This window comes from Cervus elaphus, chromosome 16 (genome assembly GCF_910594005.1).
Source record: "Cervus elaphus chromosome 16, mCerEla1.1, whole genome shotgun sequence".
NCBI lineage: Eukaryota > Metazoa > Chordata > Mammalia > Artiodactyla > Cervidae > Cervus > Cervus elaphus.
In genome coordinates this window covers 9,894,209-9,920,840 of record NC_057830.1, presented here as the reverse complement: position 1 = coordinate 9,920,840, position 26,632 = coordinate 9,894,209, and the positions used below count along the sequence as shown (strand labels likewise).

General features: G+C 44.4%; 1 protein-coding gene across 3 annotated transcripts; it reads right to left on the bottom strand.

The window, feature by feature from the left end:
* Positions 1-1,157: 1,157 nt before the first annotated feature.
* On the bottom strand, positions 1,158-25,526 carry WDR31 (WD repeat domain 31). 3 transcript variants are annotated; one of them, XM_043870544.1, is made up of 12 exons: positions 25,419-25,526; positions 24,543-24,847; positions 20,580-20,707; positions 15,558-15,701; positions 14,993-15,122; positions 11,779-11,853; positions 10,711-10,855; positions 10,505-10,605; positions 9,298-9,365; positions 8,206-8,347; positions 6,675-6,837; positions 1,158-5,254 (listed from the first exon to the last, which is right to left on the bottom strand). In XM_043870544.1, exons 4-12 carry the CDS (start codon positions 15,671-15,673, stop codon positions 5,094-5,096), a joined length of 1,101 nt encoding a protein of 366 aa, XP_043726479.1. In that variant the 5' UTR covers positions 15,674-15,701; positions 20,580-20,707; positions 24,543-24,847; positions 25,419-25,526; the 3' UTR covers positions 1,158-5,093. The 3 variants fall into 3 exon arrangements, with proteins under 3 accessions (XP_043726479.1, XP_043726476.1, XP_043726478.1); XM_043870541.1 differs by having other exon boundaries at positions 1,159-5,254; positions 14,993-15,125; positions 25,419-25,500; XM_043870543.1 differs by lacking the exon at positions 25,419-25,526 and having other exon boundaries at positions 1,159-5,254; positions 14,993-15,125; positions 24,539-24,626.
* Between the last annotated feature and the right edge of the window lie 1,106 nt (positions 25,527-26,632).

The following is a 26,632-nucleotide window of genomic DNA, read 5'->3' as shown; positions in this document are numbered from 1 at the left end:
CTCATCTCACACGTAGCAAAGTAATGCTCAAAATTCTCCAAGCCAGGCTTCAACAGTATGTGAACCATGAACTTCCAGATGTTCAAGATAGATTTAGAAAAGGCAGAGGAACCAGAGATCAAATTGCCAACATCCACTGGATCATCAAAAAAGCAAGAGAGTTCCAGAAAAACATCTCCTTCCGCTTTATTGACTATGCCAAAGCCTTTAAGTGTGTGGATCACAACAACCTGGAAAATTTTTAATGAGATGGGAATACCAGACCATCTGATCTGCCTCCTGAGAAATCTGTATGCAGGTCAGGAAGCAACAGTTAGAACTGGACATGGAACAACAGACTAGTTCCAAATAGGGAAAGGAGTACGTCAAGGCTGTATATTGTCATCCTGCTTATTTAACTTCTATGCAGAGTACATCGTGAGAAACACTGGACTGGATGAAGCACAAACTGGAATCAAGATTGCCGGGAAAAATATCAATAACCTCAGATATGCAGATGACACCACACTTAGGGAAGAAAGCAAAGAGGGACTGAAGAGCCTCTTGATGAAAGTGAAAGAGGAGAGTGAAAAAGTTGGCTTAAAACTCAACATTCAGAAAACTAAGATCATGGCATCCGGTCCCATCACTTCATGGCAAATAGATGGGGAAACAGCAGAAACAGTGACAGATTTTTATTTTTTTGTGCTCCAAAATCACTGCAGATGGTGACTGCAGCCATGAAATTCAAAGACTCTTGCTCCTTGGAAGAAAAGTTATGACCGATCTAGATAGCACATTAAAAAGCAGAGACATTACTTTGCCAACAAAGGTCCGTCTACTCAAGGCTATGGTTTTTCCAGTAGTCATGTATGGATGTGAGAGTTGGACTATAAAGAAAGCTGAGTGCTGAAGAATTGATGCTTTTGAACTGTGGTGTTGGAGAAGATTCTTGAGAGTCCCTTGGACTGCAAGGAGATCCAACCAGTCCATCCTAAAGGAAATCAGTCCTGAATATTCATTGGAAGGACTGATGCTGAAGCTGAAACTCCAATACTTTGGCCACCTGATGTGAAGAACTGACTCATTTGAAAAGGCCCTGATGCTGGGAAAGGTTGAAGGCGACAAGGGAAGGGGATGACAGAGGATGAGATGGTTGGATGGCATCACCGACCCAATGGACATGAGTTTGAATAAACTCCAGGAGTTGGTGATGAACAGGGTGGCCTGGTGTGCTGCAGCTATGGGGTTGCAGTGAGTCGGACACGACCGAGCGACTGAGCTGAAGTGAACTGGCTGATTAGTGATAAGTTAGTTGGCAAAGGGTCACACGTACAGGGATGGGAGAAATTTGTGGCCATATCTTCCATCTACTACAATACGATTTTATATCAAGTAGAAAGCAGACAAAGCCAGTTTACGTTGTGACAAATTCCTGAGCAGATACTTCTGGAGGGGTGTATGTGGGAGGCCATCTGGGTCCCTGGATGCATCATACTCATTCATCTAGGTTACCAGCATGTGTTCAGTTCATGAAAATTCAACCAGCTGTAAATTTAAGACATTTGAAATTTTGTGATGGCTAAACTTGATGAGTTTTTTTGATGGCTAAAAAAATTTAAATATATATACATATACAGTGACTTAAAGAGAATGACGTTCTCTTTCAAGTCAAAGTTCAGCTAGTCAGGCTGTTGGAACAGATCAGCTCCTGGAAGTTATCTGGGGCCCTGGTTCCTCCTTTCTTGCTGTCCCATCCTATCCTTATCCGAATAGTTGAAGCTACTCCTGGCAGTCTGCATCACACCTAGGGGGAAGGGGCCCAGAGGGGAAGTCCTGGACAAACATGTGCCTTTTGTGCTTATAAGGTGGAAGTTACACACACACATCACTGCCACTCCCAATCCACTGACACCAGCTTATTCTCATGGCCATGCCTAGCTGGGAATGCTATCTTAGCTGCAAACCCCGTGCCAAGAAGCGCCCATTTCAGGAACAGCTAGCACTCCGCTGTGTTTTTGATGATGAAACTGCTGTTTAATAATTATTCTTTCAAAAGACCAATCAGAAAAATCTAAGTTCCTTTTTCTCAGCATTAAAATATTAAAAAAAAAACAACAAACCAATGACTTGAGTTCTATACTTGCAATTCCTGTATCAAAACAAAGGTCCTTATAGACTGAAAACAATCTCTCTCAATACCAATGTTGAAAACACACATCTGAAGGCACAGTTCTGCTGCTGTCCTGAAAGATCAGATATTATCTCTGTTTTGGTGACTGTAAACTCAGAATTCTTCAGGAACCTTCTTTAATAATCATTGTTCAGGAAGTCAGTGATAATCAGGACTTGTCCGATACTGTGGGGATACCAAAGATGTTCACTGCATCACAATACTTGCAGGTAGCTATTTTAAAGAAAACACCCTTTTCCAGGTTATTTTTAACCTTTTAGAAAAAATAAAGGTCCTCACCTCATAAGATAGTTTAAGCCACCACAAAAAACAAATAAATATTTTTAAAAGGTGGTTAATAATCACTATGCATTTTCATTCAATATTAATATATAAATATTTTCAACTTATACAAGTAAATATATGAATTAAAAAAAATTACAATATAATTGGCCAGATTCCAAGGGCTTAAATACTTTCATAGAAAAAAGCTGGACTTTTCTGGTAGTCCAGTGGTTAAGCCTCCATAGTTCAACTGCAGGGGACATGGGTTTTATCCCTGGTGAGGGATCCAAGATTCCGAATGCCATGTGTGTGGTATGGCCAAAAAAGAAAAAAAAAGTTGTCTTTGGAAGATTCCCTTATGTGATTTTAGAGGAATAGCCTCTAAAATGAGATGTTTGATGACCAAATGAATGCATTAGGGCATAAAAGACTGAAAAATCTTATAAAAACATGTGCATTTATGAATCTATTTTCTACTTAAAATGCACAGATAAGGAATTTTTACATCAAGCAGGTGTAGAGTGTAGGGAAACGATTTAACTGGTAATAGAACTGGGCTTGTCAGAGCCCTTTAATTTCCTCAGTCTTCCCTGGGACCCCCTCCCAACCCACTCCCTTAGATTCTCTTCTTCCTAGGAAAAAAGGCTCAGTTGTAGCACTAATAGTTTAAGACTCGCTAGGACTTTCCCTGAGACACCTGTCTACTACTCCCAGGCCCCTTGTCAGGAGGATCTCTTTGGAGCCAAAAAGTTGATAACTGGTCTAGAAAAGATACAAACAATGTCATGGTCTAAGAATTTCTGAAGTGGACTTTGTGACATCATGCAGAGGCTAAGGGGTGAGGCAAAGGGCTCCTCCCCTTCCTCCCCACGTGTATAACCTCGGGCAGAGGACTGCATGTCCCCAGGCCTCAGTTTCCTCATCTGTGACAGGGTACTAAGAACCACGTGGGAATATGTGCGCTCAGCCTCCTGTTGGCGCTCAGTGAGGCAGCTTCCTCTCTCACCACGTCCTTCTAGGGCTCAAAGATCTGTAACTTAAGGGATCACAGGGAAGCCGAACAATGACCGAAGGGTTAGAAGTCACGATCTAAGGAGGACGGGTGAAGGAGTGGTGAACGTGTCACATGGGAGGGACAGCATTTAGTCTGGGCAGAGAGGGCAGCGAGGAGCCGGGGCTGCCAACTGTAAGCATCCCACAGCTTGCCTGGCATTTAACATGGTCCAATTCTCAAAACAGCCCTGTGAGCAAAGTAGGATTATGAGCTCCATCTTCTAAGTGAGGAAACTGGGGTTTTACAACTTTCCTAAGATCATCCAGCTGAATGGGGAAATGGAGGGTCCAACCTGGGTCTGATGGATGCTTTGCATCATCAGCTTAAGATGCTCCTCTCCAGTGGCTGGAGACAGCATGGGGGAGCTGGCCCCAAAGAGGAGCGAGAGGGGGACATGGAAGAAGGTTGCCAGCGGCTGGTATCAGAGACAGGCAGGGGGCCAGACAGGACTCTGTGGGACTCATCAGAAAGGGACTTTCCAGGCCTCAGTTGCCTTGTGTGTGGGCTTGCCTGGAGGCAGGAGTGAGTCTCCTTTCCCTGGAGGAAAGCAGGCTTGTGACCACCAGGCTCGGGACCCATCTCCTGGGAACCACCCAGACAGACGGGAGTAGTCTGCTCCTCTTCACCGACGGGGGCTCGGTGGCTGGCACGGCTGAGCCCATTTTTCTACTTCTATGTGTTCCAATGTCATTGCAGACATTCCCTTTGCCTCGCTCTGGCCATTTCCCAGGAAGGATTATATAAAACTAAGTAAAAATATTAAAACACACAAATGAAATTCTTCTTAGCCTTCATCTCTCCCCTCCCTCCTCCGTGGAATGGGTTTGAAAATCCGTCTAACTCCGGGCGAGGCACTGTGGCGGCCAGCCTCTTTGCCCGCCATCTCAGGTCTCCCGCTCATGCAGCGCTCGCCCTGTGGCTTTGCTTCCTTGCCCTAACTTTGATTCTTCTGGGAAGGAAGGGGCTGTGATTAGAGCTTAACCTCATGTCTGCAATCCGTTTCTTCCACGGAGCTGCACTAACCTTTCCCACCTAGATAACTGTGAGGCAACCACAACGGTTTCTCTCTCCACTATACTCTTTTCTTTTCTGGAGACATGGAAAAGGTCAGTTCAGTAGACTCAGACCTGTGTTCTGACTCTCACTCTTACATCCACATCCATCCACATCCATCATTCTGAGCTATAAACCTTTTTTTTTTTTTTTTTTTTTAAGAAAGACACACATTCCATGAACAAAATGCAGTACATCTCAGAAGGTAAGATGGCCTTGGGAGAAACACTCCACAGACAAGAGTGTGGGCCATCTCAAAAGGCAAAGGCCCATAAACTCATTTTTCTTAAACAGTAGTCCCCAAAGCTCACTAAAACTTGTACTTGGATTTAATTTCAATTGAGAACCATATTTGAGTCCATATTACTAATCTCTACACCTGATTTTGACTTAAACTGACTTCTAACACTGACATATCTTCCAAGGAAACCTAAGCAAAAAACATCAGCTCCACATCACCCTCCCCTCAAGAGAACATGAAAAAACACAAAGTCACACTGAGAAAGAAGGAGCCACAGTTTGCTCTTGTCCAGTGAAGGTCTCTTGGCCTCAGAATGCCGCCACTTCCCGCAGTTCCAGCCCTCGGCTGTGGTCCACCCTGAGTAAGTGAATTCCTCTGCTGAAACTCGCACACAATAAGGAGATGGTGTCGGCCATCGCCAGGGAAGTCAAAGGTCCTGATCCATCCAGAGACAAGGTGAAAAGGCAGGCTGGGGAGGAAGGGGGAACCGGCACGTTAGACCAAGGCTGCCATATCATGAAAGGCGGCGTCTTTGTGAGAAGACTACAGAAATAAAGCCCGTGCTGTGTATATGCACCTAACCCAGATGCGAGAGGCACTCGGTGCCTCAGAGGAGTGTTCAGTGAGGAGGTCAGCCCCAGGGCATCAGCGCAGGACATATTCCACCTGGAAGTACACCGGACAACTGGGGCCTCACTGCAAGGCCGTGTTAAAACGCTGCCCTCGAATGCCCGCCCAGAGAACAAAGCGCAGAGCAAAAGATGAGGACACTGATCTTCAGCTGCGCCGCCCTGGGGTCCTGCTTTGTCCTCTCAGGACAAAGGATGACAGGGCACCTGCAGGGCGGTCTGGGGCTGCCGGCTGACCCACTCGCTTCCGTCAGCATCTTGCAGGCTGCTCTTCTAGGAGCACGCGCGCACACTCGGCGGGCAGAGCGGCGCTTTCGCACCTGGTCCTCCCTGGTCTTGGGTTTTGATCCCCGAATCTAGAACAGCTGCTCCTCCCACAAGCCCAGGTCAGGGTACCTGACTGCACTCACTGTGGAAGCCGCTGGACGTGACCCCACATGTCTGAGGGGGGCGACCCTATCCTCCCCTGCTAGGAGCTGAGTTTCTGGGAGATGAGTTGTCGAAGGGATTTGGCTTGAGGGTCTAAATGAACGCTAGCCCTGTGTCTGCCAGAAGCCAGTGTCCAGGACAGATCAGTATGAAGGCAGTGGGGTGCTGGTAAGCTGGCTTTTTGGAAAGAAAAAAAAAACCTTCATTCACAGCATTTGCCAATTTTCGTGAGGTAAATACTCCTGCCATGACCATATTAAATATTCCTGAATATTTAACAGTCAGTGAGCAGAAGCTGGCTCCAGCACACCACCACATCAAGGAAACTATGGGGAGCTTGTTCCCTAAAGCATGTCTTTCTCTGGCGCTTTGCATAACCTTTCTACAATCTCTTAGCTGCAGAGTCAAGAGAGGGCAGTCTTTCTGAGACTATCCTTACCCTACACCTCACCCCCACCTAACTGAGGCTCTCATTTTAGCCCTTGAACATGAATCTTAAAGTGGCAATTCTTATTTGCTTTTCCAGACATTTTGAGCATCACAAGTCAAAACATGATGAGGAACTACAGATAGAAATAATGAATGAACCAGATACATCTGAGCTTTTAGGAAGGCGTCTGTATAACATGATACCAGGGATTACATGGTGACAGCTCCTAGCCAGAGGTTGGACAGGGAGTCTGGTTTCTTGATGTCATCTCTTAACCACTACGGGTGGACAGTGGCAGGACATGGGTGACTCCATATATGCTGAGCAATGGAACAAAGAGTTTTAAGGAAACCTCTAGGACTTCATGTATCTTTGAGAAGCACCAGAGGCAGGCTCCTTACCTCCAGTGTCTTGATTCCAGATCTTCACCTTGCAGTCATGTGATGAGGTAGCAACTGCAGGCATCGAGGCTAGAGCTCTGGGTAGAAAGATACAGGACGCAACGGTCTGGAAGTGCCCCCTGTACTCACAGATTCTGTTCCGTGTCTGCCTTAGGTCCCACAGCTGCAAAGTAATGACAGGGGCTGGCTTGCATACACATTTCCCAGCTTCAGAAATGCTTCATTCTCTAGTATCCTCTCCCCAGACTCTCATGATGCCCCTATTCCCTCAGCCCACCTCCTCACACAGACACCCTTATCTTCATCCCTCCCAGCCATCCATTCAGTCAGGCAGTGACTATGTCTCAAACAAGCCAGGTTAAAGATGGTTTAACCGGGGGTTGTTGCCTTCTTCATTATCATGACAGCACCATGGGACAGAAGAGGATAGCCTATTTTCTACTACAGCTCAAGAGCAGCCTTATATCAGCCTCTTGGCACCTGTGGGACCCACAGTTAGGAGTACCTTCTCATAAGTATATACAGGGGCAGACCTTCTGATTTAACACCAAGACACTGACTCTGGGTACAGGAAGACCAGATTTTATAACAAGGGAGATGACAGTTCTGCCAGCCCACTCCTGTTGATACTAATCAGACTACACCTGGAGAATGATGTTCACAGACAAGAGCACACGGAATTGTGTCCAAAAAATAATGAAATCACTGGACACTGACTCGTTGTCCAAGGAACAATTGAAGAAGCTGGAAATGCAAATGCTTAGCTTAGAGAAGAAATGCTACATCAGAAGCCTGGGATTCAACACTTCAACCTACCACTTATGAGAAGTGCAGTCTTATACAAGAGATTTCAACTTGCCATGCCTCTATTTCTCCATCTGTAAAATGGGAACTATAGTAATACCAAACTCCCGAGATTGTTTTAAGGATAAAATGAGATAACGCACATGATGTGCTCAGCCCAGTGCCTTGCACATAATAAATGTCCAATAAAATGGGAGTTGTAGTTGTCCCATTTGGATACTAGATAAATCTGTTAACTAATATTTTACAGTGAGAAATCCAAGGTACTCTGGAGGAGCCAAGGCAATCTATCCTGAAATTAACTGCAAGGAAAGGTATATGGGTTCAGGATGCGGTGGGCCCTTGACCAACACTAGAGCCCTAACTTCCCAAAGAACTTGAATTCCTTTACTGTGACCATATGCGCAATAGGAACACATTGATTCTTCAAACAGGTCATCCCCTTTCTAAACTCTACTGGGATCAGGGACATTAGTAGGTGGTTCTGTGTCTAACGCTTTCCTGTCTTGACTCCCATCACATTTCTTTTCTATGACCGATGCAGAGAGCTTAGGCAATGGAGTTTTCTTGAAAGAAGCATCCAGAATGCAAAGGCTCCCGTACAGTATGCACTTGGAATAGGCCTGGGACTTAAGTAGAGCCTGCCTGTGTAGCCCAGGACAGGCAAGAGGTCAGAGGAAGTCATTTCTCGTCAGCACCCCAACACCTGGACCCCACAGTCTCTCACCGTGGCTTCACAGCCTTCCCCTCCAAAGCCGCTGCTGCAGGAGACACACTTGTGTCCGTCCTCACTGACCGCGCAGTGCGTCTGGATGTGCTGCTGGGTGGGAAATGTATGAGCTACCTGCAGCCCCCGACTGTCCCACAGTCTGAAAGAAATTACGGCAGGGAATGAGTTTGCAGTAAATGTGCTGAAATGCACCTGTGATTGCCTGTGAAAGCCGAAGTCTTGGCTCTTTGTGGGCTTTGACCAGTCAGAACAGAACGCTGTGATTTACCTAAAAACAGCAACATGAACCAGATCGATCTCAGAGATGCTAAAGCTGTCAGGAAATAACCAAACTGAATGACATCTGAGTTCTTTCTATTTTGAGATCTAATTAATGGGAATTTAGACCAAGCATCTTAATTGTTCGAGTTAATTTGTTAATTTGGTCCTTTGGGGTACTACTTTCAACAGACGAGAGAAAATATTTCTGTGCCTGTGATTTAACAAAAATTTTTAAAGATATATATCACGATGGAGAGGAGCAGGCATCATTCCAGAATCAGACACAAAATATTTACAGGCCTTGGCCAACTGACCCATGGGGTCAATTGGGGACCGTTTTACCTCTTGTCTCAATTTTATTTTGTTATCTTCTTCCCACCATTTTCTAAGAAGAATCTCTTGAGATCCAATCTTTCTGGTCATGCTTTCTAGTCTAAGAAGGATTTACTTCATTTGACTTCCCTGATGGTGATTCTGAGGGCTGAGTGATTGAGAACACCTGGAGCCCAGTAAGGGCCACTTGAAGGGGTGGGACAAGTAAGCGACTGACCCTGAGGTTAATCTGAACCCATTCCCACAGTCAGGGCCGTCAGAATCAGCTGCTTCTAAAAACCAGCCAGAACAAGCTGACCTCCTGCCATTCAACCTCTATCCAGGTGATCCGCGGGGCCAGATCAGAGAGATGCCAGCACTAGCAAAGGGCAGAGGAGTGGAAGGCCCTGGGAGAGGCACAGGAATGCCAAGAAGCAGAGTAGGAACAGAGTCAGGTAAGCACGGGAGCCACAGACCTTCACCAGAAACACCTTCACTGCTGCTCAGTAAGCCCACCTGATGGTTTTATCCTCGGAGGTCTGGAGTACGTAAGGTTCTTGGGGGACCCAGCACAAGTGAGTGACCTGGAAAAAGCAAAAGTTTCAAAACTTCACACCACGCCATTCCTCCACTGTAATTTCTGTAAATGTCACTAAATAGCATCCCTGTCATCACTTCTCAAGGATGCTGAGCCTAGCACATCTGACTTAAGAGGGATTTTATGTGGTGCAGAGGCCCACCGGTCATGCTCGACCTGCAGCTTCTAGGTTATCAGCAGCAATGGAAGCAACTGGACCATGCGTGAGCCCCGAAATGCATGCAGCACTCTTAGAGTATCTGAAACTCAAACACCACTGGCCGAGTGGCAGCTAAGGAGAGCAGCCTCTGCTTTCAAGTGGGACCAATGAAACCCTAATCGAGGCCTCCTCGGGTTCAGGAAGAGTGTCCTTGTTTCCCTTGATCCCTGCAGCCCCCTGCTGGATAGGCGTGAAACAGTTTTCGAAACAACCCAAGGTAACACGGTTTTCATTTCTTCCAGCAACCTGTACAAATATGGAGGGCACAGGGCAAGCACATCTTGCCATTGGCAGTTGTCTTCAAAACTTGAAAAGATCACACGACTAATGTCTGACAACCACTAAAGGACATTGCCATGTCAGGTGATCTAATTCTCCCCATTTTATAAATGAAGATGCTGAGACTTCAAGTAACTTTCTTGGGTTAATACAGCTAAAAAGTGATGTATCCATGTTTTAATCCCAGGTATGACTAACCTCATAGGCAGTGGAGTTGACATCAGTCTGCTACCAGAAAACACTGGTCTTCATAAGCAAATCAAATTACACAAATAGCAAAAGGTCATGCTTATTTCTCTGCATAATGTTACATATATTGAACATACGATAAGCATAAACTGTGAGCTTCTGGAGGCCAGGAACCAAGCCCTGGGCCACTAACCCTGCTTCTAGCACAGTGCCTGGCCCACAGAAGATATGGAATAACTATGTTTTGAAGGCATAAGTGAGGACACCCTTTAAAACTCCAATATAAACTAGTGGAGTTGTTCTCTGGAGCAGAAGACCTTAGTTAGGGGTGAGCAGTAATTAGGACCCAAGACTCTAAGGCCTGGTCATGGGGTCTCCCTCCACGTCTCTCTCCTGGGCTCCTCCTCACCCCAGGCTCCCTTCTGTTGCCCTGCTCGGGACCAGGTTTGAGTTCGTACCAGGTTCCTGGAGACTGAAGCGCTCTCTGCACACCGTCCAGTCCCCACATCCCACAAGAGCAGGGTGTTGTCACGGGAGCCAGTACACAGTTGTGATGAATCTTAGGGAACAATGGCAGGAAGATGGTCCATGAGACAGACTCGGGACAGGGCTTTTCAGAAAGTACCACAGTGCTGGTGTTGCGAAGACGTTGGCTTTACCTCACCTGGACTCACGGTCAGCCCAGTGACCACCATGGTGTGGCCAGAGAACTGCTGTCTTGGCTGTGAGGAGTTCTGCAAGTCCCACATCATGACCATCTTATCACGAGAGGCGCTGAAGAACTGGCTTGATTTGTAAATACACGCTATCTGCTCAAAAGAAAAAAAAAGAAAGCTCTAATATGCTTGTTTGGACGTTAAAAATGGAAAAAGCCTGGAGATAAAAGTGCCAGAGCCTGGTGTTCACTCTCAGTCTGGTTCAAAATGCACTGTATCTGGCAGGTAAAGAGAGTCTGTGCTGTGTGACTGTGGCTGATAACTTAGTCTCACTACGATGGAGTTTGCTTCTGAATTTTGGGTTCATGCAGGTGACTTCAGAGAGGGGAGTTATATCATCTGACATTCTCTATCATTTTTGCTGGAATCTCAGTCTACTCTGTCATGCTCTTTAACAAATTAATTTTTATGTAACTGTTTCTAGCTTTTAAAAAATGTCCCCAACTAGACTAAAAGCTTCCTCAGTATGGAGAGTTTGTCATCTTCTTGCCTAGAGTAAACACTTGGTAAGGCTTCGACACATGGCCCTGGTGAGTTAGGACAGGGCGGGGGAGTTAGTCTCAGCTCTTCTCTACTGACTGCCTGTGCTGCGCTACGTGCAGAGTTGCTCAGTCGTGTCCGACTCTTTGCGACGCTGTGGACTAGCCCACCAGGCTCCTCTGTCCCTGGGATTCTCCAGGCAAGAACACCGCCATGCCCTCCTCCAGGGGATCTTCCCAGCCCAGGGATCAAGCCTATGTCTCTTACATCTCCTTCACTGGCAGGTGGGTTAGCGCTACCTGGGAAGCTATGAAGGGCTTAACAATGAAACAAAAATGTGTGTTTACTACACCTGTAACTATAGCTGAGTGAATGGTTTGCTCTGGTGGGAGTGGGGCTTCACACGGTGACATCAAATGAAACCCCTGCATTTTTCCTTAACACTGAAATATTCAACCACTCTTACTACCTAGAGCTACAGGCATTCCTTTATTCAATTCCAAATTTCCTCGGGATGCTAATCATATGACAATTACCTTGGTGATTTCACGCTCATGTCCTTTGAACCTTTTCACCGCATTTCCAGTTCTCCAGTTATAGGCCACAACTGTCTGCAGAGAGTCATTAGAATATTTTAGCTTAACTGACTTTTTTTTTGTTTAGATGAAACAACAAACCTTTATCTTGTTCTCTACCTAATTTCTCCCTCTCTACCAAAGTTTCATTGTAGTGTCGTTCCTCATGCTCCCCTAGTTTGAGCTCTCAGTCTCTTCCAGAGCCCCTGGCCCACTCCGCTGAAGTGTCTGGGCGTTAATGATGGGTTTGGGATAACACTCTGCAGGGACATCTGGTTTAGATTGAGGCTCTGGGTATGGATGCTGAAGGAAAATCTATATGGGATTAGATTTTTTTTCCCTAGTTAAAAAAATTTTACCATCATAATCATTTTTAGGTATACAATTTAGTAGTGTTAAAAGTATATTCAGGGAATTCCCTGGTGGCCCAAGGGTTAAGATTCTGTACGTCCAGTAGAGGGGGCATGGGTTTTGATCCTTGGCTATTTCAAATCCTAAAAGATGATGCTGTGAAAGTGCTGTACTCAATATGCCAGCAAATTTGAAAAACTCAGCAGTGGCCACAGGACTGGAAAAGGTCAGTTTTCATTCCAATCCCAAAGAAAGGCAATGACAAAGAATGCTCAAAATACTCCACAATTGTACTTATCTCATACACTAGCAAAGGAATGCTCAAAATTCTCCAAGCCAGGCTTCAATAGTATGTGAACCGTGAACTTCCAGATGTTCAAGATGGATTTAGAAAAGGCAGAGGAACCAGAGATCAAATTGCCAACATCCACTGGATCATCGAAAAAGCAAGAGAGTTCCAGAAAAACATCTACTTCTGCTTTGTTGACTATGCCAAAGCCTATGACTGCGTGTATCACAAGAAACTGTGGAAAATTCTTCAAGAGATGGGAATACCAGACCATCTGACCTGCCTCCTGAGAAATCTGTATGCAGGTCAAGAAGCAATAGTCCAGCAATAGAACTGGACATGGAACAACAGACTGGTTCCAAATAGGGAAAGGAGTACATCAAGGCTGTATACTGTCACCCTGCTTTTTTAACTTATGTGCAGAGTACATAATGAGAAATGCTGGACTGGATGAAGCACAAACTGGAATCAAGATTGCCGGAAGAAATATTAATAACCTCAGATACGCAGATGACACCACACTTAGGGAAGAAAGCAAAGAGGAACTGAAGAGCCTCTTAATGAAAGTGAAAGAGGAGAGTGAAAAAGTTGGCTTAAAACTCAACATTCAGAAAACTAAGATCATGGAATTTGGTCCCATCGTTTCATGGCAAATAGATGGGGAAACAGTGACAGACTATTTTTCTGGACTCCAAAATCACTGCAGATGGTGACTGTAGCCATGAAATTCAAAGACGTTTGCTCCTTGGAAGAAAAGTTATGACCAACCTAGACAGCATATTAAAAAGCAGAGACATTACTTTGCCAACAAAGGTCTGTATACCAAAGCTATGGTTTTTCCAGTAGTCATGTATGGATGTGAGAGTTGGACTATAAAGAAAGCTGAGTGCCAAAGAATTGATGCTTTTGAACTGTGGTGTTGGAGAAGACTCTTGAGAGTCCCTTGGACTGCAAGGAGATCCAACCAGTCCATCCTAAAGGAAATCAGTCCTGAATATTCATTGGAAGGACTGATGCTGAAGCTGAAACGCCAATACTTTGGCCACCTGATGCAAAGAACCGACTCATTTGAAAAGACCCTGATGCTAGGAAAGATTGAAGGTAGGAGGAGGAGGGGACGACAGAAGATGAGATGGTTGGATGGCATCACCGACCCAATGGAAATGAGTTTGAGTAAACTCCAGGATCTGGGGATGGATGGGGAGGCCTGGCATGCTGCAGTCCATGGGGTCCCAAAGAGTCAGACACAACTGAGTGACTGAACTGAACTGGGGAACTAAGATCTCATATGCCATGTGGCACAGCCAAAAAAATAAAAGTATATTTACACTGTTGTGAACAAATCATACTTTTAAAAAATATTTATTTATTTGGCTGTGACAGGTCTTAGTTGGGATCTTCAATCTTCATTGCAGCACACAGGATCTTTAGTTGCAGCATGTGGGATCTAGTTCCCCGACCATGGCTTGAACCCGGGGTCCCCTGCATTATGAGCATAGAGTCTTAGCCACTGGACCACCAGGGAAGTCCCCATACTTTTCTTTAATTTCAAAAAATCTCATCCATAATCCCATCTGCCAGAGAGAATCATTATGAAAATTTTCTTTCCATCCTTTTTCCAGGAATATATTTTAGTATTTTGTTGTATTTTTCCCCCCTAAACAGGATTCAGAAGCATTCTCTGGCCCAGTCTCTGTCGTTCAGTACTATGACCTAGTTAAATTCCAGTTTCATAACATGCAAAACAGAGAGGCTAATTGTTGCACTATCTACCCCTCACAGGTGAGGATCATAGAAATATAAGTTCATATGTCTAGATGTTACAACAAAATGCTGCCAATTAAATGATGTTATTATCAATTTCTAGATTCATCCTGATTTCAGAGGTGTTACAATGTGGAAACATGTGCATCTTAGAATCAGTGAAATACAGTATATAAATGGAATCTGAAGATTCTAAATGGCTATTGAAAATTAGAGGCATTATTATGAAAGAATCAGCATTTTTGCTATCAAGAACCTAGGTTGAGTTCTATGACAGATCCAAATACTAGGGAAATAAAGCAACCAAATTTACACTAAAAATGGGAGCAGTCTCGAAGTATTGGTAGATATTTTGGCAAAAGAGAGGCATAAAAGAGACTAGAACTTTCCTTTTGCTGATAAATAACTCCCGTGTGCATGCAGGTGTAAAAATGGATAGGCTAGAGTAATACTTGTCATCTGTAAAAAGCATGTGGGTGGTCTTGCAGAGCGCTGAGTGTCTTCCCATTTAATCCTCAACTATCCTGGGTAGTTGGCATTACTACCCCCATTTAATAGAGAAGGAGCCTGAAGCTCAAGAAAATGAAAAGACTTGCCCAAAGTAAAAGGAAGCAGTGGAGCAGGAATTTAAACCCAGCCTTTTTAACTCTAAAGCACATATTTTTACACTGTTCAACCCTGCTGCCAGAAATGCTAAGCCAGCACTTCCTTTCCAAACATCTGCCCTTCTCTGCAAAAAGCTGGTTTCCTGGGAAGCACTGCAAACCCCACCTTATCTTTTCCTCCGGAGACACAGAGGTCTGAGTTCAGAGCAGCAACAACAGAGACGGTATCCACGTGAGCCGGGCTATACTCTTGAAAGGCTTTAGTTTGAATCCTCTCTTCGATAAATCCATCTGGCCTGCTAAAGAGAGGATGGAAAATGAGGAGCCCCATGGTGTAGGGTGCACAGTGGAGCAAGGGGAAGAGAGGGTGGACTACAGGCCATGCTGAGGAGAAAGATAGAAAGGAGCCACACTGAAATCACCAGAAATGGCATTATTAACTCTGTAAATGCTCGGAATGAGTGAATGACTGGGATCTGACAAAAGAAGAAACCCAGAGTTTTTGCTTACTCTAGAGATGATTCCCAAAGATGTGGGAATCATCGCCACGGGGTCCCTCGCCATGGGGCTGTAGGCCCTAGCAACCAAGATGTTTCTTATCCAAAAGGAAACAGACCAAACTGACTGACCAGGGAAGGCATCAACGATGGCTCCGGGCCTTCTCTTTCTATAGGAGAGAATTGTCATGGGGCACAAAACTGGGGATCCCCCCCGAGGGCAGACCGCTGTACCCGTATCTGTAAGTGCTGTGTCTGAATTTGCTCTGCAGTTTCCCCATCACTGGACAGAACCTGCACGAGACCTTCTGGGGAAGAGCTCGTTTCGGATGGCACCTGAGTAGCAGCATCCCTTGTGGCTGCTGGAAGTTGTGTGCCCTGTTTGGTAAAAGGAATAATACACACTGTTAACTCTGTGAGGCACAAGAATGGTAGGTAGTATGGTTATGTTAAAACCTTTTCTTTTTTTTTTTAAAAAAAGACTAACTGTAGGCATTTGGTTTTTCTCCTTTCCCTGCCTCACTCTTATGGCCCTGGGAAGGCACCATCCTTCCATACAGCATTTGCAGATAAACAAAAACAAAACTAATTTTAAAAATATTAAGATGCTCCCCAGTAAGTCAAACATAGAATTATTATGTGATCCAACAATTCAACTCCTGGGTATATAGTCCAAAGAACTGAAAACAGGTGTTCAACCCAAAATTTATACATGTCTGTTCAGAGCAGCACTGTTCACAATAGTCAAAAGCTAACAACAACCCGTGTCCATCAATGGATGAATAAACAAAACGTGGTTTATGTATACAATGGAATATTATTCATCCATTAAAAGGAACGAAGCACTGAGAATTCCCTGGTGGTCCACTGGTTAGGATGTGGCACTCTCACTGCCATGGCTGGAGTTCAATCCCCGGTCAGAAACTGAGATCCCATAAATTTTGAGGCAAGGCCAAAAAAAAAAAAAACCAATCTACACCAGTAAGCTTCTTGGAAAAAAGCTTTAGTTATTCTAAAAGGCTATAACCTTCCTAGCTTGTGGGACTGCTATTAAATACTTTCCAGGGTCATGAGGTTATTCTGTAATAAGAATGAGATGCGGGAGACAGTGACACCAAATGAGACAATACAGGTAATGATCTGACCAGCAGGCCTCAAAGTGTGATCTCAGGACTGCTGGGGATTCCTGAGACCCTTTCAGGGAGTCTGTGAAATCCTTTTTCCAACTATGTCTCTATGTGAGTCCTGACTTTCTTCTTATACTACGAACGACATACTGCAATAGATTTAATGCAGAAGCAGATATGAGAATTCAACTGTCTTCTGTTTAAGCCAAACAGTAAAGAGATTTGCAAAAATGTAAAACAATACCGCTCTCTTCCAATCAAACATTTTTGTGTGTTTTCAAAAGTATATTTATTTTCCATAAATTTATGTTTATGTGCAATAAGGTTTATTATTTTTAAAAGAGTTAATATGTAAATTTTTAAAAAATATCTCGGTTTTAATGTCGAGATCAGAATATGTGGCCAGCACGGACGTCTGATGGGACTGAAGGTACATGACTAGGACCTAATCTCAGCTACTCTGGGAAATGTTCGTCTGCTACTCAATCACCTGTCCCCTGAGATGGCAGAGGGTACAGGTGGGAGTACCCAGTCGCCATCTCTTCCAGGGCTCTGCTTAGAGAAATTCTAGGAGGTGAGTTTCTTATGGGAATGACAAGCCTACATAGTTCTAGGAAGAATAGTCTATAATGAGAAATAACAGTTAAAACTCTCCAAGCATTCTCCATGCAGGATCTTAGTTCCCGGACCAGGGATCAAACCCAGGCTCCCTGTAGTAGAAGCTTGGAGTCTTAACCATTGGACCACCAGGGAAGTCCCATATCATTACCTTTAAAAAACCCCCCCCAGTTTTCCACTCTATGGATGTCCCTCAAAAAAACTAAAAACAGAGTTGCCATGTGATCCTGCAGTTCCATTCCCGGGCATATATATGGAGAAAACTATAATTTGAAAATATAAGTGTACTGTAATGTTCATGGCAGCACTATTTATTGATAATAACCAAGACATAAAAACAACCTAAATGTCCACTGAGATATGAATGCATAAAGAAGATGTAGTACATATATACACAATGGAATATTACTCAGCCATAAAAAAGAATGAAATAATGCCATCTGCAGCAGTGTGAATGCAACTAGAGATTATCATACTTAGTGAAGTAAGTCAGAAAGAGGAAGTGATACTATATGTTATCACTTATACATGGAATCTAAAATATGACACAAATAAACTTACCTACAAAACAGAAATAGACTGACAGACAGAGAGAAGAGACTTGTGGCTGCCAAGGGGGCAAGGGGGAGGAATGGACTGGGAGTTTGGGACTAGCAAATGCAAACTATAATATATAGAATGGATAAACAACAAGGTCCTACTGTATTGCACAGGGAACTATATTCAATACTCTGTGATAAACTATAATGAAAAAGAATATGTGTATATATAACAATCACTTTACTGTATAGCAGACATAAACACAACACTGTAAATCAACTATACTTCAACAAAATAGATTAAAACAAAAACAAAACACTTAAAAAACAACAAAAAACCCACCACAGTTTTCCAGAAGAATTTCAGCCTACATTTAAAAGCTGCCAGAATTGACTCCTGAAAAGAACAGGTAACCAGTGAGAAACAGACTATTTCCTGCCATAAACAAAGGATGTCACAGTCATCAGGAATTGCAGCCACAGATTATGGTGAGCTGGTGAGTCCTGAGGAAATTCAGGATATGAAAAGTATCCTGCAGATCAAAGGAATGATTTCAGTGAGCCCAGACTCTTGCATCCTCCCATACATAGAAAAGTGCTAAATTCCCTAACTTGATGCATCTGGTTTTCTTTTTTGGTTTGTGTCTGTGTGTGTGGTTTTCTTTAATTAACAATAATTTTTTGATGTTCAGACTATCTGCCCTTTATTGCAAAACTCCTATATATCCGAGCTCACCCCCTCGCCTCCTTGGAATAGTTCTCTTGTTACTTGAGATGTTGCCTCCCGAGCATGAAGTCCTAAAAATTCCTACCGAATAAAACGTAACTCTCAACTTTTAGGTGGTGAATATTCCTCAGGTTGACAAGGAACAGAAGCAAATGCAGTGGAAAGAACACAATGAGTGGCGTCAAGAGCTCCGGGCTCTGGGGCCAGGCTTGCCTCATCTCACTCGTGTCCTGTGTCACTGAGCTCCTCGATCCTCCACACTGTGCCTCAGCCTCCCCGCTAACGTGTAACATGGACACCAGATTCCAAGATTACTAGCAGACTGTATGCTCCACAAGAAGAGGGACTCTCACGTCCTTCTCTGTATTTCAAGCGGCTTGCACGGTGTGACAAACACATGTGTTGTGAAATAGCAACCTAAGGGCTCTGGATGTGAGAGTTGGACTATAAAGAAAGCTGAGCGCCGAGGAATTGATGCTTTTGAACTGTGGTGTTGGAGAAGACTCTTGAGAGTCCCTTGGACTGCACGGAGATCCAACCAGTCCACCCTAAAGGAGATCAGTCCTGGGTGTTCATTGGAAGCACTGATGTCAAAGCTGAAACTCCAATCCTTTGGCCACCTGATGCGAAGAGCTGACTCATTTGAAAAGACCCTGACACTGGGAAAGATTGAGGGCAGAAGGAGAAGGGGACAACAGAGGATAAGATGGTTAGATGGCATCACCGACTCAATGGACATGCGTTTGGGTAAACTCCAGGAGTTGGTGATGGACAGGGAGGCCTGGCGTGCTGCGGTTCATGGGATCCCAAAAAGTTGGACACAACTGAGTGACTGAACCGAACTGAAGGGCTCTTCTAGTTCAGACACTGTAGGGTTCTCTGTAACAAGCACACATGTTGCCAGATAAGAGCAGAGGGTTCCCAGAGGAAGAGAACCAGATGGAACTTCTTTGACATAAGAGAAGCCATTATAGGCCTAGACATTATGTGATCTAAGCCTGGCCAGAAGGCTTGCTCTTGACCACATCAAGCGAGGTCGCTCAGTTGTGTCCGACTCTTTGCAACCCCATGGACTGTAGCCTACCAGACTCCTCCGTCTATGGGGTTTTCCAGGCAAGAATACTGGAGTGGGTTGCCATTTCCTTCTCCAGGGAGATGATAAATCAATTGTAAAAATTCCCAGTTCTGGGGCTTCCTTGGTGGCTCAGGAGTAAAGAATTCCCCTGCCAATGCAGGAAACACAGGTTTGATCCTTGGTCCAGGAAGCTCCCACATGCCATGGAGCAACTAAGCCTGTGCATCACAACCACTGAGCCTGTGCTTTAGAGACTGGGAGCCGTGACTACTGAAGCCCGATGGAGCCTGTGCTCCGCAACAAGAGAAGCTACTGCAATGAGAAGCCCACACACCGCAAGTAGAGAAAGCCCGTGCAGCAACAAAGACCCAGCAGAGCCAAAATACTAGATAATTTTTAAAAATTTTAAAAAAGCACTCCCAGTTCTGTTTCAAAGGTAAAGGATAGCAAGTGCACATTCTTTTTTTTTTTTTTTTTAAGAGGCACATTCTTGAGCTATTCTGTATGATCCAAACACCCTCACTCACTCAACCGCAAGACTATCTGGTACTTAAGGAATGATGATGCTGACCTCTGCTGACCCTGGTGACTTAATCAACTAAAGCTGTGACTCTGACAACCTGTGTCCCAAATCTAGGCTGAACTCTCCCCTACTCAAGCCCCTCATGAATATGCATATCCACCCGAGCCCTTCATAAATATGCATGCACTCTTATCTTAAAACTTGCCCAGTTTTGCTGTTCTGAGAGACACAGTTTGGGAAAATATCCCTGTTCTCCCAACTTGCTGCAAGTTCTAAATCCTTTCTTCTGTTCTTTGGCTTGGTTGTGTCTTTGGCTTGACACCCAGCAAGAGGGGAATCTAGTTTTTCAGTTACCACAAATATGCCCCCAGGAAAAATTCCAAGATAGTTTTCAAAAAGCTTGCAGTGTTGTCCTGTTGTAGTTAGATAAGAGATTGCAGGGCTTCCTATCTGTCAACCTAACCCATTTTTAACACTGCCATCAAACTAAGGACAGATGCCACCCACAGATCTAGGTCACTGATGCTATAAATGGATTGACTCTGCTTAAAACTGATTAGATTTTTAGCTGGTATCTTCTGAGAGCCATACTTCCTATCTGCAGCATGGGACAATCTAAGGAAAAGAAAATCTTTAGAATTACTTACGCCCAAACCAGTAGGATCTTCTTGGTGAGCTGCCGTATTTGTAAAGCTGTAAACTTTGTAAACTTGGTGACCTGCTGCTTTGTAAAATTATCCTTTGGAAAATAGTTCAGGCAGCCACTTCCTAATCTCTGTAATTAGTGAAAAGACAATTAGATTAATCTCTAAGCATATGTTTGTACTGAAAGGTAAATAAGAAACTGTTAATTAAAGAGATTGTTAAGTGTCATTTCCCCTCGCAAAGATTTATCTTGCAAAATTCAAAGATTTTATAACTTGTACATTTCCAATAATTAGGGAAACTATACCATGTTAATTATACAACTATTTTAAAATATGCAACACAGGATATATTTAAACTCGTCATTAAATATTTTTATTTTACTCATAGTAAGATTTTCATTCATCAAAAATCTTCAGGAGTGACTGCTTACTTCCCAGCTTACTGTTTTTGTGAAAAAGGCAAATTCACCTATTTAAAATAATACTTTAAGTATGAATTTTTAAAATAATACTTTACGTAGAAAGAGTTTCTCAAAATCATCACATATAAACTCTTTATTTAAAGATCTGCAGAATATGGGCAGAAACATTTACTTGCTCAAAATTCTAACTAGGTAGAGCTCTTGACTTCTAGCCCAGAATTTCCACCATAAACATCTACAAAGAAGAAACAGCTTTACTGCATTTTAACAATTCAATTTTAAGAATTCAAATAAACTCTAATTATTGATTGACCTTATTCTAATTATTAAGAGCAGCACAAAATAGTCAGAATAATATTTCATTAGGCGCATTAGCCTTGAAATGAGGCCTAGGTCTGAATTATAGTTCTGCTTCATTCAGTCTAGGGCAAGTTCCTGAACCTCTCTAAGTCTCAGTTTCCTATGTGTAAAATAGGATAATAACTATCATTCAGCTTCTGTGAAGATTAAAAATAGCACCTAGGGACATCTCTGGTGGTCCAATGAATAAGACTCCGAGCTCCCAATGCAGACGGCCAGGATTCCATCCCTGGTCAGGGAACCAGATCTCACACACCGCAACTAAAGACCCCGTGTGCCAAAACTAAGACCCAGAGCAACCAAATAAATCTGCTGTTGCTCTTGGTTAGTAGCTAGGTTGGGTCCGACTCTTTGCGACCCCATGGACTACAACCTGCTAGCCTCCTCTGTCCATGGGATTTTCCAGGCAAGAATACTGGAGTGGGTTGCCATCCTCCTCCAGGGGATCTTCCTGACCCAGGGACCAAACCCAAGTCTCCTGCATCACAGGGGGATTCTTTTCCACTGAGCCACCTGGGAAACCCAACCAAATAAATAAATAAATATTTTTTAAAACAGCACTTAAAATATGCCGAGGACTTTTTTAAGTGCTTTATATTTAACTCATTTAATCTATTCTACAAGCCTCTGAGATAGACGTTGTTACTATCTTCATTTTGCAGGTGAGAAAAGTTAGGCACAGAGATGTTAAGTTACTTGCCCAACTTCACACATAAGTTGCAAGTAAGTGTCCTAGCTGAAACTTGTGTATAGGCATTTGGACTCCAGGGGCTTTGCTCCCTACCAGCTTACTATACTGCATCTCTACAAAAGCTAGTGTATTTCAAGCTCTTGGTTCAAGCTGTAGATTGTTAGTAACAAATGATGACTACCAGAATGGTTACTGGATTGACAGAGACAGCAATGCTAAAAGCGGCAGTTTTATTATTAATTCTACTCTTAATACACACATATTAAACATACATTACAAATATACACAGAGAATATACACATCTGAAAGTGAGTCTGGAGTATGTTAAACTGAAGCCAATATCTCCTGATCAGAGTGACTGATCACACTAAGGCTAAGAATTCATTATGTTAGATATTATATGAAAGGAAAGGATGCTCCCACTCGCTCAGTTGTGTCTACTCTGCATCCCCACTGACTAGCCCGCCAGGTTCCTCCGTCCATGGAATTTTCCAGTCAAGAATACTGGAGTGGGTTGCCATCCTCCTCCGGGGGAATCTTCCTGACCCAGGGATTGAACCTGCGTCTCTTGTGCCTTCCGCTTTGCAGAAGGATGCTTTACCACTGCACCACCTGGGAAGCCCAGATATGATACAGCAAGGCGACTTAAAATCTGGAGAACAAAATATATGTGCTTGGATAATGTCCACGATGCTGTAGACTAAGAAATGAAAACACTATTCAAGTCATCTGCCATAGTTTATATTGTGAACCTGCAGTATACTCGAGAGGAAGGAAAGTGTCTTATTTGTTTTTGTATTTGCACTTTAAGCATGGCCTAGGAAAACAGATACAAGGCAAATATCTCTTGAGTGAATGAATGAATGGAATACTAAGGTGGGAGAGCCTGCTTGCCAAGCTTTTTTTAAGGACCTAACAATATATGCGTACATGTTAAATTGCTTCAGGTGTGTCTGACTCTTTACAACCCCGTGGACCATAGCCCACCAGGCTTCTCAATCCATGGGATTCTCCAGGCAAGAATACTGGAGTGGGTTGCCATGCCCTCCTCCAGAAGATCTTTCCGACCCAGGGATCAAAGGCATGTCTCTTACATCTCCTGCATTGGCAGGCGGGTTCTTTACTACTAGTGCCACCTGGGAAGCCCCCAACAATATTTGGGTCCTTTAATAGTGTCCAATAACAGACTCTCCAGGTAGCAGTTACCCTGACCCGTTCCACATATCAGGCCTAGAAACACTACAGAGGACTTGGGAAACCCTGTAATTCAATACAGCTCTCAATGTTTTTGTTGGTTCCAGGTCGAATGAGGCCTAAATCTGAATTCTAGGACCCATTTCTGCCCCCAATCTACTCCCCAAAGGCCTTTAAGATCCTCAGTGGTCACTCTACTTTTAAATTTTTATCTCATTTAATTTTTTAGCCTCACTGCGGATCATGTGGGATCTTAGTACCCTCACCAGAGATCCAACCTGTGCCCCCTGCATTGGAAGCATGAAACCTTAACCGCTGAACTGCCAGGAAAGCCCCTCAATGGTCACTCTAAACATAATTCAGAGAATTCTCTTTTAACTTTCCAGTGCAACACTTCTTGGTATACTCCAGAATATTTCCACCTGTCACTTCCCATGAAGAAACTGGGACTGGAGGCTCAGACGGTAAGGAATCTGCTTGCAATGCACAAGACCCGGGTTTGATCCCAGGGTCAGGAAGATCCCCTGGAGAAGGGAATGGCAACACACTCTAGTATTCTTGCCTGGAGAATTCCACAGACAGAGGAGCTTGGGCGGCAGTCCACTGGGTCTCAAAGAGTGACTAACACTTTCACTTTTTTCCATTTCCGAAGGTCATACAGGGGTGAAGCTGGGGCAATGGATCTTATTCAGCTGGACTCCTGGTCCACTGTTCATGTAAATGATGATTTAATATCCCCCTCCTTCTCCCCAAATCTCCTTCTGCACTCTTCTAAACTACACTCTGGAAGACCAAGGAATCTAAAACCAAAGCTCAAACAGAAACAAAACCACAGGTAGAAGCAAGTAGGGGATGGTCCGATATGACCTTCTAATGGTACAGGTAAGGGAAAGAGAGTCTCGGAGAATAAGAGGGTCTTGCCCAAGGTCATTTAGGGAATCAGCACTACGTCAGAACTCCCAAGGCTGCCCCAAATTGTGGGGACAAACTCTGAGCAGTTTTTCCTTTCAGATCACACAAATGCCCTGCGCCTCTCCTAAGCGTTTGGCCAAAGCTTATTTTTTTTTTTTTTTTTTAAACTTCAAAGCTTATTTTTGATGAGGCTGGGGGGTGGGAGTGGATGGAGGGGTGTTCACCCAAGACTGGATGATGTAAGGCCACCCAACCCAACGCGGGCCCCGGGAACCCCCTCCCCGCTTTGGCCAGTCGGGCGGCTTCGGCTCGGAGAGCGCGAGGGTTCCCACTTGCCCTCCAGTCAGCTGCGCCCTTTCCTCCCGCCTCGAGCTCCATACCCACCGGAGGGCCGGCCGGGCCGGGAGCTGAGGCCCAACGAGGACGCCGAACCCTACGGCGTCCACAGCCTCCAGGCTCCGCAGCCTCCGCGCCTCAGCCCTTAGCAACGAAGTGCGCGTCGCTAGGTCTGGAGTCCTGCGAAAACCCTCCGGGCGCCCTCGTCAGCCACTGAACCCGGGTTCCGCTCGCAGGACGTGTCTCGGGAGTTGTGCCGAGAGCGCCCCGCCGCCTTCTTACTGCAACAGTGCGCGGACGAGGTTCCAGAAAATAAGATTAATAGGTGTTCAAGACCACCAATGCCAGATAATCTGTATAATACAAGGAAACCAAGTATCACTGTAATAGCCACGGAGAAAGCACTTAATAAATGTCTTCTTTTTAACTATTCATTCAGATAGGGATGTTGCTTTATTTCTTAGGAGTTTTCCCTGATTCCACTCAGGCAGAGATCCCTCCCTTGTACATTTCTCCAGGTCTCAGACACCCCTATTCCTTTTATTCTTTCTTTCATCAAACCTTTACAGCCCAACACCATAGCAAGGAGACCCTGGAGTACTTCTTGAGATCCAAGGGGAAGATGGTTCTAGAAACTAACAGCAGCTACAAGACAGTTTTTGTAGTTGCAGTTGAATTTCTTCTAGATGAGAGTCTTTTCATCTCTCTGTTCCTAGTACAGAGCACAGGATTTGCTCGTGGCGTGTTGAATGAATGAACAAACGAATGAATGGCAAGGACCCTAGTCAACATTTCTTTTGCACCCTAATAGGTGCCTCCTGCACTGCTGATCTCCCAGCAGAACTGCCTTCAATGAAAACTCGTGCAGTTTCTAAAAGTTAGGGATCTGTGGGATTAGAAGTTGAGATGGTGAGGGAAATTTACCTTCATGGAGTGTCAGGGCTGGCCATGGAGGTCTATCATTGGACCCAGAGAGGGAATCCCGTCCAAGCCTCTGCATCACAGTTCCTCTAGCCTCTGTTTAGGCTCCCTCAGTGACGATACATTCATTACTTCATCTGTCAGTGGTCTGTTGTTAGGAGACTTCCTCCTGACAGGAGCTGGGATCTACCTTCTTGCCATTTACAACACTGATCTTTGTTCAGAGCCGAGGACTCTGCCTAGAAACTTAATCCCTCTTTCTCATAATAGCCTGGCAACTTTCAACCAGGAGAGACTGATTACTTTGCCTGAGATACTAGACTAGGCTCAGCGCAGCTACAGAGTTGACTTACCAGATCCCTCCCTGCCTGGTTATATGTTCCAGCTCTGAGTTGGCAGAGCCCCTGGAAGCTGCCTTAGGCTGAAGGCACCAGAGACTCCCAAACTGGTATCTCTAGCCAGACTTCTCCTTAGATCTGCATATCCACCTACTTCCTGCCTATTTCCACCTAGATGTCTAAAAGACATTTCATCCTTGACAGGACTCACACTGGAAACATTCTCTTCCCCCCAAACCTGCTCTTCCTCTTTTCTGTCTGAGTACTGGGCACCACCTTTCATCAATTACCTAAGCCAAAGGATCTAGGAGTCATTTGTAATTTCACCCTCTCCTCTGTGTTCCAGAACAATCCCCAAGACTTCTCAATTCTGACTCCTAAATATCCGAAAAATAAAAATCTCTCCGCTTCTCTCTACCCACCACCCTGCTTCAGGCCAACATCATCCCAGTGTGATACATTAAAATGGCCACAAATTCTTTGTAGCTTCTCCTATCAGAGCTGGCCTTGTAACTTGTTTGGTGAGTTTATGCCTCAAAAGGCCAAGTAGTTTCTGCTCTCACCTTTTTGAAACACTGCCACCACAGGAAGAAGCCCAAGCTAGCCTGTTTAACACACAGGGCCCATCCAAGAGATAGCACCAAATGCCAGCTGGATGACTGAGACTATTTTAATTTTTAAAAAATTTTTCCCGTGCACCACATGGCATGTGGGATCTTAGTTATCTGACCAAGAACCAAACTTGTGCCCTCTACCTTGGCAGTGCAGAGTCTTAGCCACTGAACCACCAGGGACGTCCCTGAGTGAGGCTATTTTAGACTAACCAGACCCAGCTAGGCAATCACATGACTGCAAACACATGAGTAAACATCAGAAAAA

Excerpts from the sequence above, each read along its gene's own strand:
- WDR31 (XM_043870541.1), bottom strand. The coding sequence starts at position 15,673 with ATGCTGCTACTCAGGTGCCATCCGAAACGAGCTCTTCCCCAGAAGGTC. Across the intron at positions 15,126-15,557 it reads CACAGCACTTACAGATACGG|CAGGCCAGATGGATTTATCG; the intron begins GTACAGCGGTCT and ends TCCTCTCTTTAG. Across the intron at positions 10,606-10,710 it reads TGGGCTGACCGTGAGTCCAG|ATTCATCACAACTGTGTACT; the intron begins GTGAGGTAAAGC and ends TTGTTCCCTAAG.